Raw genomic sequence first — 15,101 nt, 5'->3', positions numbered from 1 at the left:
AAACTACGATTGCTCATCAACCAATTAGATTGGATAGTAGATTAAGAAACTCAAGGCTATAATAAAACGCCATGGTACCGAGTATAATGTTTTCAAATTTAGACAAATTCATATATTCAACCGTATTTAATTTTCAATATTCAAAGCGGTAATTAATTTTTTTTTTTATTCATTATAGATTTTGATTTATGCAAATACAAAAAACTCTGCACTGCAAATAATTTAAACGTATATCATTAAAAAAAATAACAGAGGTCAGAGCCGGATTCACTGTTAAACAAGGTAGGAATAAAGAAGCCCTGCGGCCCTATACAGTACCCTGGTGCCATGGCGCGGCCTTGAATTTCTCAACCTCACAAAAGGTATAGCTCAGGGCGTGCTTTAGGCATCTCGTCAAATTTTGAGATTCTATCTTCATCGTATTGAGTTTGCAAATGGCATCGACGAATCTTTATTTTGTCACCATGGGCCAGAACCACTGATTTGTATAATATCACCTGTTCTGATTTGATGCCAATTTTGCAAATTCAGCGTAATATATGAGACGAAAAAGTGCTCTAAACTTGGATCATTGGAGCTACAGTAATCTGTTTACCAGTACCCCAGAATCCAATAACGCATTTCCTATATTATATATGTGATAGAATTTTCAAGACATTTTTCTTTGAGATAGTTATTTTTTATTTTTTAATGTGGTTTTCAAATTCTGAGAGTTATGTAGGTAAGAAAGTGTAGTCATAATTTACGTTTTATATATTTACTATTACCTGTCCTAGGTTATTCAATTTCTCAAAAAACAAAAAATTCTTCCCAATTTCCGAGTTTTTTTCATTTCGCCATAAACTGAAATATTGCATCATTCGAAATTTTGTTTTTCTTTTACTCAGTAAGAACTAGAATATTATATTGTAAGTGATTTTCCTAGAATTTTAATAGCCACTGACATTAGAGTAGAATGTAGATGCTGCGACTCCGAGTAGGTTTGCGTTTGACGAAAGTAAGACAAATGGCTCTTTCAGTGCTAAAGGTTGCCTGCCGACCGTGGTAGACGATCGTCACGAAACTCACATATTAATAACGCACACGTTTATTTCATCATATACGTGATAACATTTTCAGCGGCTAATATTTCCTACCAGAAATAATAAAATTGATAAACAATTGCAATTTTACAGATACATGATATCACCATAAAATCGCCAGATTTATTTGCGTGTAATACTCATTAGTCATTATGAAATTTTCATCATTTCGATCATTCGTATATACGAACTTATCTGTGAGCATCTGACTCAAAACTACAAACGGCTATGAACATATTATACAGCCCATAGCATCTTTTCTATTCCAGCTTCATGTCTTCAAAATCGACCTAGTCAGCTGTTAATTTCATAATGTCCAACCCCAGTACATTCATATTGAGTTACATAATTGTTATCAACTAATAGGTATATACATACGAGTGTCCAAATAAACCAGGGGTCTCCAACTCAAAACATGTCGCGGGCCACTTTTTGAAATTTATTGACGACGCGGGCCGCAAACCAACAAATTAGGTACACATGAAAAAAAAAATCTGAATATATTTGTTGAAATTGCACTTGAATCTTTCACCAAACGAGACATTAAAAAGGGGTCACCAAACTTTTTTGACCGCGGGCCGGACATGACTCAAACTGGGTTGAAACGGGCCGGACAAATATTTTTGTCAATGCAATACAATAAATTCACAAAAATTGGGAAATCCATTCAATTTATTCAACAATATATATTCTACATTTCTGAAGACTTGAATATTAAATTCTATATATATCGCATAATACAGATCGAGAACATCCTAGGAAAACAAATATACAAGATTTCTATATATAGACGACAATCCTGAGTTTAGCTGTCATCAAAACGTTGCACGACTACGGACTGCCTGCTGTAGCATGGAATTTCGACATAATTTAAATAAAATAAACAACTATTTCCTGGTATTTGATTTTTATTCATTTGCGCAAAAATTTCCCAACATTCGGAGCTTTTAAAATTACGCTCAAGTTATACGTGGTGCAAATTAATGATATTGGCTATGGACACCAATAAAATTTATGTGGACGTGTGTATTTCTTTCCCAACTTGATACGTACCAATTTTTATGAAGTTTGTACAATCAGAACATCGTTAATTATTACCCACAATGAACCACTGTCAAACTAACATGCACAACTCCAGCGTTTATTTGCGACGACCTTTCGGCGGTAAGACGTAAACAGTCTTGTCGAATGCACGCGCCACCAGTGCATCTTTCGCAGAAAACGTTGCCTCCCGATGGAGAATTTAGCCTATTTTGTCACAGCTATTTCTTAGACTAATTTTTCATTACTACTATTAAAACTACAACTCCTAAAGAGGCAAATGATGATTGACTTATTTGATTCATACTTAAATTTCCCAAACACAACCAGAAACTAACGAATAGCATTGAAATGCGAAAAGGCCTTTTATTACGTCACTTTTTTGCATCTTGCTGATTGGCCAATGTTACGAAATAAACAAGGAAGACGATGCTCGAGAAAATATTTCTTGGGAAAATATTTGGCCATTTTTGCGTGTTATTGCGGGCCGGATAAAATGACGATGCGGGCCGGATCCGGCCCGCGGGCCGTAGTTTGGTGACCCCTGCATTAAACATAATCATTTAGTTGTGGTGAACATTTGGCACCATTTTGTAGAGATGAGAGACTCGATTTAGCGTTGGTTTACTAGTATTGAGACAGCATACAAACTCTTGTTCGTTAGTCGTGTGCGAAAGGCTGATTTGTTAACTTTCATTGTTGAAAAAATGCTGCTGTTACTTCACAAGCCTTCAACATACACTCTTTATTAAAGCTTCCTTCAACAAAAAAACCGACGATTTTGAAATCATCTCACTTATGGCAAAGATTGCTTTCACCGAAGCTTCACAAAGTTCTATTCGTCCAAGAAAAAAATTCTTTGTTCCAAAAGTGAAAATTTTAATTGCAATACGTATCCCTTTCGTGACGAATTGTTTCAGTATAGACATGGTATTTTCCCCTGTTTGATGAGTCGTAATATCGCCGGATGTTGTATTTCTTTTGAACTGCAATAATTGCACAACGCATGAGACACTGAACCCTGATATCATAATTTCACAATATTCTGTGCTTTTCCAAACATTTACACTTCTCGAGTTTTGTGTATGGGTTTACTACTTAAAAAAAGTTTATAATATTCTAGTTTTTCGTTACCGGAACACATACAGAATTAATGATTCATAACCGTACACTTCAATGATCTGACCGAAACTTGTTTATTTTGTCATAATAAAAGCGCGGAATTAAATTGAATTTACAATTTATTTGTCAAAACAGAATAAAATACGAACACGATAAAATTCATAGTTAACGTCATACTAATTTAGTTTATTCTGAAAATCTTAACCATGCCTGGCGGGCCGCATGCGGGCCGCGTGTTAAAGATCCCTGAATTAAACTGATGTCTAAACTCTACCTACACCGACAAACTCGACAAAAATAAATCTATCGGTAGAATTACATGTTCAATTGTATTCAATATTTCAAATCTTAATGAACGGCTTTGTTATACGTACATATGAATCTCGAATCATTTTATTCGCCTTAAATACAAGCAAGATGAACGATATTACAAGAAGAGGAAATTAATAAATAACATCATGTATTCTCAGAATCTGCGTTGTTATCTGCATCACGTATGAGATGAGAAATTTGAAGGTTATATCACAGATAGATGCAACAGATGTGTGAATATGTAAAAGTATTTGGTTTTTACTTGTTCATATTGAAAACCTAATGTGTTACAAAAATTCAAGAAAATCATTATATTGTTGAAGGATACTTGAGATCCCTGTGGATTTTAAGACTTAGTTACACTGAACGCGTTGTCCTGTACGTTCATCGATCCAATATGCCATGCAGGATCCACATCTTGTTACGCGACATCTTGCGTTGGGATTTCCGCGACACACCAATGGCCTGCCATAGATGTCAGAACAAATGTTGGCAAAACAAGAACTGTATTCTTGCACACCTCCGTCGCACCGACCTACAAAAAATAAAGACTGTTGCATTTTCGGTTCTTCTCATAACAATAAAAACTACAGTATAATAAGGTGCAATAATGTGGAAGCGCTATAAATGACTCACGGTCGAAGTCATTCAAATGTCAATCGGAGACAAGATATTCAATCATTGGCATAACATCGATGAATATTATTTGTACTCTGAGTTTTCATGACAACTGGTATAAATAATTTTCAAGTTTACTTACAATACTGCGTAATCATCTGATTGGTGTATTGGTCATAAAAATGCACATCACATTGCCCTGGGATCGGTTGACATCTTGCGCCCACATTTTTGGGACAAACTAGTTGACTGCATAGGTTCGGTGGGCAATAAGGTGCATATGGTGGAGAAACAACAGGAGTTTGACGCCCACCGTTTGACATGGCCAGAATGGCAAGTAACATAGGATCTAATGTCTTGCGGGGAGGTGAATCTGTGAAAAATATTTAATAACATATTTTAGAAAATTAAGAATTCAAATTAGGCACAAAAATATAAAAAATAAACTATTTTTGACGTTTTAAAAAAAGATTAAATACCACAGAATATCGTTTAGTTTTGTTGCACCAACACAACATTTTCACCTGGGGGTACGCATTGAGTTCCGCATCCTGTTGAACAGCAGATATTATCTCCTTCGCAATCTTTATTTTCTGCACATGTTGGATTTAATTCAAGGCATGTATCGCCAGTAACTTCCGGAAACTCGCATTGTTCATCGAGCAATGCTAGATTTTTTAATAAAAAAAATCGATTACAATTATCAAAACACTTGGTCAGGAGCTTGATTTGGTTTCCCTCTTTATTCCATATTTTTTTTATGATTTGATTATATACTTCTCGAAACTAAGGATTGAGCCGTCTCATATAACAAAACACTATTTCAAACTCTTTTGTTTCCAAATTCAAGTTTTTTAACTGAAACAGTAATGTTTCTTCAAAACACATTTTTCTTGACAGACAAAGTACTCACCTGTTTCACACATGGTACCGACATATCCTTGTGGGCATAAGCAACTGAAACCATCGTTAGAGTCGTCATTTATGCATAGTTTATTCTGGTCCGTACATGTTTTCAGTTCTACGGCATTTTCACATCCTGGTTATGATAGAATTAAAAAATAATTCTGAAAACAACTTTTATATAATAAAACACAACTTTACAAGTATTTAGTGAGTATATAATCTGAATATTTTATTTTACTTTAGATTATCATGCCTTATTAATGTTTTGAATTGATGTTTGGTTTTTTCAATTAACAATAGAGCAATGCATCAAATATAGGGAAACACGAAAGTCTTCATCACACACAACTTCAACAGGAAAAATAATTTCCATAGAGCATACGGAAATTTTTCAAATAGCTAAAAGTAATATCCTTCTATAGAGAACAACAATCTTTAATTTACCTGAAATTAAAAAAATGATTCATAGTTTCACGTTGTGTCGTATACCCATTTTAAGCAATATTGCCCTGTTCTAGTATTTATAAAATCTCACCTAACGGTAAGCAAGTGGTCGAACAGGCGTCCGGTGCTACACAGCATATGTGTTTTGATGGACAATCGCCCGGTTCTGTGCATTCTTCAGTGTTAGGACTTTCACAAACATCAATGATATCATTTGGTAATGGACATCGTTCATCTATATCTTTGCCTATGTGAAACAATTTGTGATGGAAAAAAATTAGCTGAAATTGGCCCCTTCAGAAAAAAATCATATTAATTTAATATAATGATATAACAACAATAATATATATATATGTGTGTGTGTGTGTGTGTAAAAATAATCCAACCATAATAGGTAACAGGGTTTCGTTCGCAGCCATGTATAGCACAAAACGATATCGACTTCTGGAGATATAAAACATTGAATATGTGATTTTTGAAAGGTAAAATTTTTAATTTTTCAATAGTTCCAATACTCACGTTCCATGCAATCCTCGCCTCCAAATCCTAACGAGCACGTGCACATATATTCTTCCACATCAATTTGAAAACATACCTGATTCGCTTTACAATCATCTGTTGTTGTACACTTAAGTTCTGAAATTTGAGAATTTGAATATTGAGCGTATAAATGTGGCAATGTACTGACATTCATTTTTTGATACATTTTTTAAATCAATCAAAATATCAAATATATTGGGTACATTGGTATATTAGTTTTTCTCAATGAACTGTTCTTGCAAACAATTATTGCCATGAAAATGGTATAAATGAATAGTTACATATACGTAGTGGTCTTTTAAAAATACAAGTTACAACACGACTGGACCTTCGTGATTGCGGCCCTTTTTTAAACGATATTATATATTTGTTTGCGAAGTTAGATCATATATTAATGAGAACGGCAACACTGGCATATATTTATTTACATCTCACAACATATTTCATAATTAAATTATTTTCGTGTCAACCTGTACCGGTAATTTTGTTCATCCGCGGTCGTCATTTAGTGCATGCTTGAGGCAATATTAATTTTTTTCTGATTTTAATAATACTGACGAAAACTATTTGGTAACGCCCCTTTTATTTTTTATTGCACTTTTAGAAACATAATAAATTTTTCAAACCAAATTCTTGGATATCATTAAAAATTTACTTTTGCGTTCATTCCGCCTGAGGCAATTGTCGACTACTGACTATCAACTTTTTCGACATTTTAATTTTGTATGTACGGACGTTATTTTTCGATTTCTCAACTAACGGTTTGGAAAATCACATTGTAAAAATCGATAAATGTCTACCGCGAAATCCCATAATTTTATACATCATTTTTCTTAATGAAGTACGCAACTTTTACTAATTAAATTGTAGACAATTCAACATTTTCAAAAATTATTGGAAATAGTATGTAGAAATAAGCTCAAAAATTGATGCCAATGCAAATCTGCGACGCTTCAGCGATTCTTTATCTAATGCTGATTTTATGTATTAATACGTCAACATGTTATCTCTAATCGCTTAGTTGTTTAGTTCAAACATAGGTCAATATTTTACTATTTCGATTGCAAGGTTTTAGAAGATTTATTATGTGAGCTATCTATATATTTGATCAAAGCAGAATGTTTAATTATAAATCTAATATTCTACGATCCAAGTTCCATCGCTACGTATTTAAACATTCTTTGCAATTGATCGTTATTTTTGTATTAATCAACCTTGATAAAAGATTCTGAAATTACTCCCCAAAAATAAAAATCAAGAAATTTAATAGGGACGAAGTTTGAGTTGCTAGACAAGTTACTATTATTGTTCATGATACAAGACATCACTAACCCGGTTTAATTATACATTGTGTTCCACATCCAGTTGAACAACAAATCTCGTGATCTTCGCAATCTTCATTTGAACATTCTGGGGTTGGGAGATTTTCCGGGCAATTACCTTCTGGTTCGGCTGGTAGCTCACACTTGTCGTTGATAAGGCTTGTATCCGCTGTATATAATAAAAATAATTCAAACGTTTACTTTCACGCATAAATGATTATTTCACAGTATAAAAAGATTGTTATTTCATGTTTGAGAAGTTGCAACACATAGTGTTGTTAGTGTTGTATATATAGAAAGGGATAATTTGAAAAACTGTAAAAGTTATGTATCTTCCTCTTTTATTTTAAATTTATACCAAAACAGCAAACACTGTGGAACAATCAAAACCAATGCTGAACAGTGATAAAATATAAATATGTTACTAGGTTCGGAAGAGAAATTTTTTTTATTCACCAAATTGGATGGTTTTTGATCAATATTGGATATTCTCATTATTGCGGTGTCTAAATATTTGACTGCGAATTCTACATATTTTGTCATACTGCAATTGCCATATGTAATTTAAAAATTGATACTACCAGTGACCACAATTGGATATAAAACGATCATATAAGCCTTACGTTCCTTGCATTCGTCCCCCTTAAATCCATAAGGACAATAACAGTTTCCATTGCCATCATTATCGTAGCAAATTTCGTTTTCTTCCGTACACTCATCTGTAGCGGAACATATGTCTCCTATAGATGTAGAATAAGATAAAATTATTCGATATTGATATGCAGAGATATTTTCATAGCTTTATTTAAATAGACTGAGTTCAGAAAGTCGTAAGAAATCAACAAGTAGAACCAGGGTAAAAATCTCCAATATGGAAATGGGCCTATTGGTCCGCAGTTGCAGGCTAAATGTTTGATGGGCTTTTGAAATTGGCAGAGAATATCTCATTTTAAACTGATCCTTATTTACAAATAGTAATAAAATTTAATTTATTTGGAAGAAAGCAAGATTAAAAAAAACAATACAAAATAACAATAAGCTACTTTGAAACGATGAATCACTAACCTGAACCAGTCTTTCCTTCCCCACTACCAGCTAACAAGCAAAGGACTAATATATAGGAATACTTATACATGGTGAAATATTTGCAAGGATCAAATCTGCACCGATATATCGACAAATGTGAATTATTTTAACGTGAAATTGAACTTTTAATCTAGAACAATTTACCCTCTGGTCAAGACAGTAACAATTTGCCCTCTGGTCAAGACAGTAAATTACCCTACCCGTATTATGACCAGTTTTTAAGTTGTTTCCTCGTCTTACATTTGTTTCATTGTCATCTACAACGAAATTCCCTTATCAATAACTCATGGGGTACCTAATTGGCAAACAAAATCATTTTTGTATCAATTGTTGTACCATAGATAGAGTACAATATCATTTAATATATGAGATTATCAAATGATATATTTTTGTTTGAGAATGATAAATTGGGAATTGGGATGATGACATTAGAGCAACAAAAGTAATAAAACTTATCTCGATCGGGCAGGTAGATTATTTACTATTTAAAAACAAAAAAAGCCTGTTTTTAATTAAACGATGTTCTGTTTCGAATCTTTTTGTTTATTTTTTTATTGAAATAATTATTGAAAATTTTATTAAATTCGACTCACACTTACATCGTTTTACTTTACGTGCAACTTTTGAACGAGACAAACTTGCCTTCTGGTCAAGACAGTAAATTGACCAGTTTTTTAAGTTGTTTTCTCGTTTTACATTAGCTTCATTGACATCTACAACAAAACGCCTTTATCTATAACTCATGGGATAACTAAGTGGCAAACAAAGTCTTTTTTGTATCAATTGTTGTGCCTTTGAGTACAATGTCATTTATTATTCAAAATTATGGCATGATATATTTAAATTGTGAATAATATATTGGAATAATGAGATGGAGCAACGAAATTAATGAAGCTTAGTTCGATCCTGGAGGTAGATTTTTCTTTTGTATTTTTGTTTAAATACCCTTCGCATCGCCGTCAAACTACAGCAAAATGGTTTTAGCGCCTGCACACGCTGAATGAATAAAAATTTTAAACAGTAAAAAAAGATGTTTGCTTCGACTTACACTTCTATCGCTTTTTCGACAGGTTAGTATCTACACTACAGTCTTACAATAAATTTTGCCAGCAATATTTATCAGTGATATCGCAAAGGCGCATTGATTACGCCACAAAGAACAATAGTGTAATAATGACGAAATATAAACGGAGCCTGAAGTGTAGCATATTGCAACAGGAATAAATAAACTTAATTCTCATAACATTTTCTTTGTCTATATTTAATTAAAAGCCACAGCGTTTTGGTAGAACGCCAATGTTCGTGACGCATAAGTGCTCGTTTCGTTGTCTTCGTCAATATTAAATTTAGGAGAATAATCTTGACACTCTCCATCATGACCTGAAGGTCTTTGCGAGTCTTGACATGAGAATACACATTATTCAGTTCGATTTCCTCAACTAAATCGTCATTTTGGGCGCTCCCGTAGTATGTGAACCAAGATGGTGGTCACCGGAACGTAGAATGTGTACCTGGTTAGGGCATAATTGTATTCCATTTCTCCGTATTTTAGTCATATCACGAATTCGGCGAATAGCCAAGTGACTCCGGTAGTATTTGTACCTAAAATCATTGCCTAACCCTAACCTGGTACACATACTACGTTCCGGTGTCCGCCATCTTGGTTCACCTACTACATGAGTACCCATTTTTTGTGTGAACGAATAAATTTCAACAAAAAAGCATGTTTTGATTACACAACCTAGAAGGCAATGAACGACTGACTTATGGGTGAGACGTGTTGAAAGTTGAAAATAGTTCATGGGGTTGCATTGACGGCTGTACAATGCAGAGATCATAGCGATTAAAGAGCTTTTGGTAGAACAGACTTCCAAAGTGTGATAGGCAGATTGTATATACGTATGCATAAAAGTACGGCTTCCATATGATTCCATCAAAGCGTTCAATTTGGGAATTTCAGATTGGATGAAGCGACGATTGACTGGTGTCTACACCGTCTTTCAGCAAAAAATCTTTCAGTTCAGCATACATATAAAATTTTCCTCTTTTGGAGTGCATAAAACTAGGTAGTCTGCATAGAACAAATAACTTTTCAATGCAGCCTATTACTGAAGCCTGAGAAAGATTGATGCATAGAAATCTAGAATATTTATCGACGATGGTTAGCATGTATACATCATTTGTTCGCGATGACAGAGGTCCTTTGAAGTCCTTACTCAGTCTTTCAAATGGCTGTGTGGTTTTGATTAATGTGCCATACGGTGGTGAATAAAATTCCGCACACACGCGGCATAATTTACAAGTTATTTTCACGTCATCAGTCGAGAAAGGCACATATTTCGATTTGACAAAATACAGTATCCTTGTGACGCCTGGGTGACATAAACTTCCGTGTAATTGCCTCAGTTAAGTAGGAAAATTGAGGCGCATGTAGAACGCGTTATGTGCAACATTTTTTGTCGGCGGGGAATAAATAAGTTATATAACCAATATCAGACATCTGACTGGGCCACGCAAAAAAAAATAGTTTTTCCACGTACACAACGAATTAAAAAAATCTGCCAAATGCAAGGTTTTATTGAGACATTTGAAAGTTCTAGTTCTTGCATTGTTCGTTAACATCAGCTTTGACAGACGTTGTAGCAACCACGAACTGACGAAATACATTTGAGACAACCCGAGCGTCTCGATGAAAGCAATAGGAGATAATGCGGCTATCGCTTAACCCTACACGGCCTACAGCCGGGATCACCAAACTACGATCGCGGCGTCATTTTATCCGGCCCGCGATAACACGCAAAATGGGCGAAATTTTTTCCAAGGGAAATTTTCCCGAGCATCGTCTTCCTTGTTTAATTCGTAACATTGGTCAATCAGCAAGATGCAAAAAAAGTGACGTAATAATAGTCCGTTTCGCATCCGCTCATACACTTTTGTCATCCTGACAGATTTTCAGTTGTGGTTGGAATATAAACAATACTTCGTTTATGCAATTTTGAATACTATTCGTTAGTTTTTGGTTGTGTTTGGGAAATTCAAGTATGAATTAAATCGGCCAATCATCATTTGCCTCCTCAGGAGTTGTAGTTTAAATAGTAGTCATGAAAAATTAGTCTAGAAATATATGTGACAAAATAGGCTAAAATTCTCTACCGGCACGCAACGTTTTCTGCGAACGTCGCTAAAATGAACGTCGAATGTGAATGTTGGGCTAATAGTACTGTAATCCCTCGCGTCCTGCTCCAATTTCACAAGTCACACTAACTTTTGTACTGCTTAAATTCGGATATACGTATGTTACAAAAAAATTCATTCGATTCGAATAAAAACTTCGCCAGTGGATAGATCTGAGTGAAATGAGAAAACAATATCAAGTTTTTAAAAAACGGTCAAGAAAGGACGGAGATATCGGAATTTTAGTACCGCCCGACAGACCAATTTTTTCCATAAGGATTGTATCAGTCTTTTGATAAGAACTGTAATGAATATGAAAAAAGAACACATATCAATTACTAATCTTTCGATTTGCGTCACATCTATGGAATATTGAGACTATTTCAGGATTTTATTCTGGCAACCGCCTTGACACCACCGAAAGATCGTCGCAAACAAACGCTGGAGTTGTGCATGTTAGTTTGACCGTAAATATATACTACTACAGTAGTTCATTGTGGGTAATAATTAACGATGTTCTGATTGTACAAACTTCATAAAAAGTGGTAAGTATCAAGTTAGAAAAGAAATACACACGTCCACATATATTTTATTGGTGTCCATAGACAATATCATTAATTTGCACTACGTATAACTTGAGCGTAATTTTTAAAAGCTCCAAATGTTGGGAAATTTATGCGCTAATGAAAAAAATCAAATACCAGATAATAGTTGTTTATTTTATCTAAATTATGTCAAAATTTCACGGAATTCCATTCTACAACAGGCAGTCCGTAGTCGTTTTTCCGACACGGCGTAACGGTACTTAGCAGACGTGATGCGTACAGCAATTCGGAGCTGAGCAATTTTAACTATTGAGGTAATTATATTCATAGAATGCATATTTCGCCCTATTATAGTACAGTTATTATATCTTTATTTTCGAAAGTGGTTCCGGAAGTGGCCAAAGTCGAGGGTCGCAGTTCTTCGACTCTAGATGCTTCATGGGTTAACGAATTACGTTGTGCCGGATCAAGAGATAATGCTTGAGTCGCTGTCCTCCAGGAGACGTTGTCGGATGTTATTTGACAAAATATGTTGTTGTTCTTTGACTCAGAATTAGTCCGGCAGAATCGGGCCTTAACATTGTTTTGGGACATAAAGTTTTTTTCATTGTTTAGATATAATGTATATGACATATATAATGATACCCAGGTTGGTGGGGAGTATTTAATGTTGAGCAATTTTTTTAAGTGGATTTAAAGTATTCGGTCACAGTTTTGTTTTGACGGCGCTCGCGTGAGGACGTCTGACGGAGTCGGGAATTACTTCATAACGATACTACCCATATACTACAAGGAAAATTGTGAGTTGTATTCATTCCTATTTCTTATTGGGAAACTTAATATTTAAACCCATTTTATCGGCTGCGGCTGGTAAAGTTGGATATGTATGGAATCGAAGAACAAACAAATAAACGTCGGGGTAAGGATGAAATTGGGCCTTCAATCAAATTGAGAAATGTTGCATTAACTAAAACGACAGAAGCGGAAAGTCAACAATTCCGCGTTGTGATATCAGGTGTTGACCGTCCAATAAGGACATACAATCCTAATGCAGTTAATAAAGGGTTACGTGAACAAATCGGCGAATACAAAGTCGTGAAAGTTTTGGCTAGTGGAGAACTATTGATAGATTGTTGTGGCAAATCCCAAATGACGAAACTGATAAATTGTAAACAATTGGGTGACGCGAAAATTCCTATTAAAGCGGAAGAATATAAACAAACAAACGTTCAGTCGAAAGGTGTATTCAGTGGAGTGCCGATTGACATATCTGACTCCGAGCTATTAAACTTTCTAAGCGATCAACACGTCATAAAGTCGCAGAGATTTAAGGTACGAAAGACAAACAATACTTCATTAAATAATACTGAAACAACTCCAAGTTTATCCGTTCTGTTATTTTTCGATACTACCCGATTGCCTTCAGTCGTACATGTGGGGTACTTGAGATTTGCAGTACGAGTATACAATCCGCCACCATTAAGATGTTTTAACTGCCAGTCTTTTGGACATATTTCCAAAAATTGTCGGGGATCAACGCGTTGCGCGAGGTGCGGAGGACGTCACCTTACCAATGAATGTGAAAAAGCAGATCGAGTATGTTTACATTGTGAAGGAAATCATAGTGCGGCATATGGCGGATGTCCTAGGTACAAAGAAGAGGCACATATACAAAAAATTCGTGCTCAACAAAGCGTCACTTATTGGGAGGCAAGATCAATTGTCAGAAAAAACAACATTGCAGCTGCACCAATTTTTTCAGAAGAAAATTTTCCCGTTCTGCCGGGTACCGAATGTCCTTCTAATCTAGAAATATTCCGTCATACTATGTCTCAGCCAGTACAGTCAGTTGATCTGTCACAAACTACATGTTGTCAACATAGAATAACGCGGTCAATGAAAAATCAACTGCCTTTCCAGCGAAGTCCACAATATGGCGGCATGAGTGGACGTCATACTGATGAGTACATTCAAATACCCAAAATAAATTCATTATCATTTTGTGCTTTCATAGCAGATATCATCAAAATCATTTTAAAATCGATTTCTAAAGAATCAGAATTGGACATGATGTCAGAAATAATAAAAACGACGCATAAAAATATTGGGATGATTTTAGATAAACAGAAACTTGTTTCCTTAGTTAATCTGAAATAATGGTACTCTCACTAATGCAATGGAACTGCAGAGGCATATACAGAAAAATACACGAATTCAAACATTATATAGATACCTTGTCTTCAAAGCCAAATGTCATTTTGCTCCAAGAGACCTTTTTATCTAGCAAATACACGCCTGTTTTATATGGTTATACGTTAATTAGACAAGATCGGAACACTTTTGGTGGAGGGCTATGCATGTTCGTGGATAACTCGTTACCATACACCCCCATGCCGTTAACCACCTATCGAGAAATAGAGATTCAAGGCATTGTTGTCAAAGGTATCAAGATTGTTAATATATATATTCCACCGGATACACACCTTGATGAACATGAATTCATGTCAGTATTCGTACAACTACACTCAAACACACTCATATTGGGAGATTTCAACTCACACCACACACTCTGGGGCAGTTCATACTGCAACACATCTGGGCGTATACTTTCTAAGTTGATTGACCTACATTCCTATGTCGTTCTGAATACTTGTCCAACTAGATTGAATATCCATCTCAATGCTAGTAATCACAGTTCGCTTTTAGACCTCTCTCTCGCCAGTGCTAATATTGCACACAGATGCGTCACTCGTGTATCAGACGAACTAATCGGGAGCGACCATTACATAATTACAACATCTGTTGATATTAAGATGTCAATGTCAGACCAATTCAAACCAAATTGGGCATTCAAACGAGCGAACTGGGATAAATTTAATCGACTTTCAGATACTCATATATCAGATGTA

At 35.0% G+C, this 15,101-nt stretch overlaps 2 protein-coding genes across 2 annotated transcripts; one reads left to right on the top strand and one right to left on the bottom strand.

Moving 5' to 3' along the window:
- Window positions 1–3,555: 3,555 nt before the first annotated feature.
- LOC120327600 (uncharacterized) lies at window positions 3,556–8,596 on the bottom strand. The gene is made up of 9 exons (XM_039393931.2): window positions 8,453–8,596; window positions 8,011–8,127; window positions 7,398–7,556; window positions 6,045–6,161; window positions 5,617–5,772; window positions 5,089–5,214; window positions 4,700–4,843; window positions 4,318–4,548; window positions 3,556–4,092 (listed from the first exon to the last, which is right to left on the bottom strand). The coding sequence occupies exons 1-9, from the start codon at window positions 8,520–8,522 to the stop codon at window positions 3,911–3,913; spliced, it is 1,302 nt and encodes a 433-aa protein (XP_039249865.2). The 5' UTR covers window positions 8,523–8,596; the 3' UTR covers window positions 3,556–3,910.
- Window positions 8,597–12,953: 4,357 nt separating this feature from the next.
- Window positions 12,954–14,935, top strand: LOC144425235 (uncharacterized). Its single transcript, XM_078114765.1, has one exon. It carries the CDS (start codon window positions 13,075–13,077, stop codon window positions 14,347–14,349), a length of 1,275 nt encoding a protein of 424 aa, XP_077970891.1. The 5' UTR covers window positions 12,954–13,074; the 3' UTR covers window positions 14,350–14,935.
- The last annotated feature ends 166 nt before the right edge of the window (window positions 14,936–15,101 follow it).

This window comes from Styela clava, chromosome 7 (genome assembly GCF_964204865.1).
Source record: "Styela clava chromosome 7, kaStyClav1.hap1.2, whole genome shotgun sequence".
Lineage (NCBI taxonomy): Eukaryota > Metazoa > Chordata > Ascidiacea > Stolidobranchia > Styelidae > Styela > Styela clava.
Note: the sequence above shows the minus strand (reverse complement) of the source record. Positions and strands in the feature narration are given on the sequence as shown.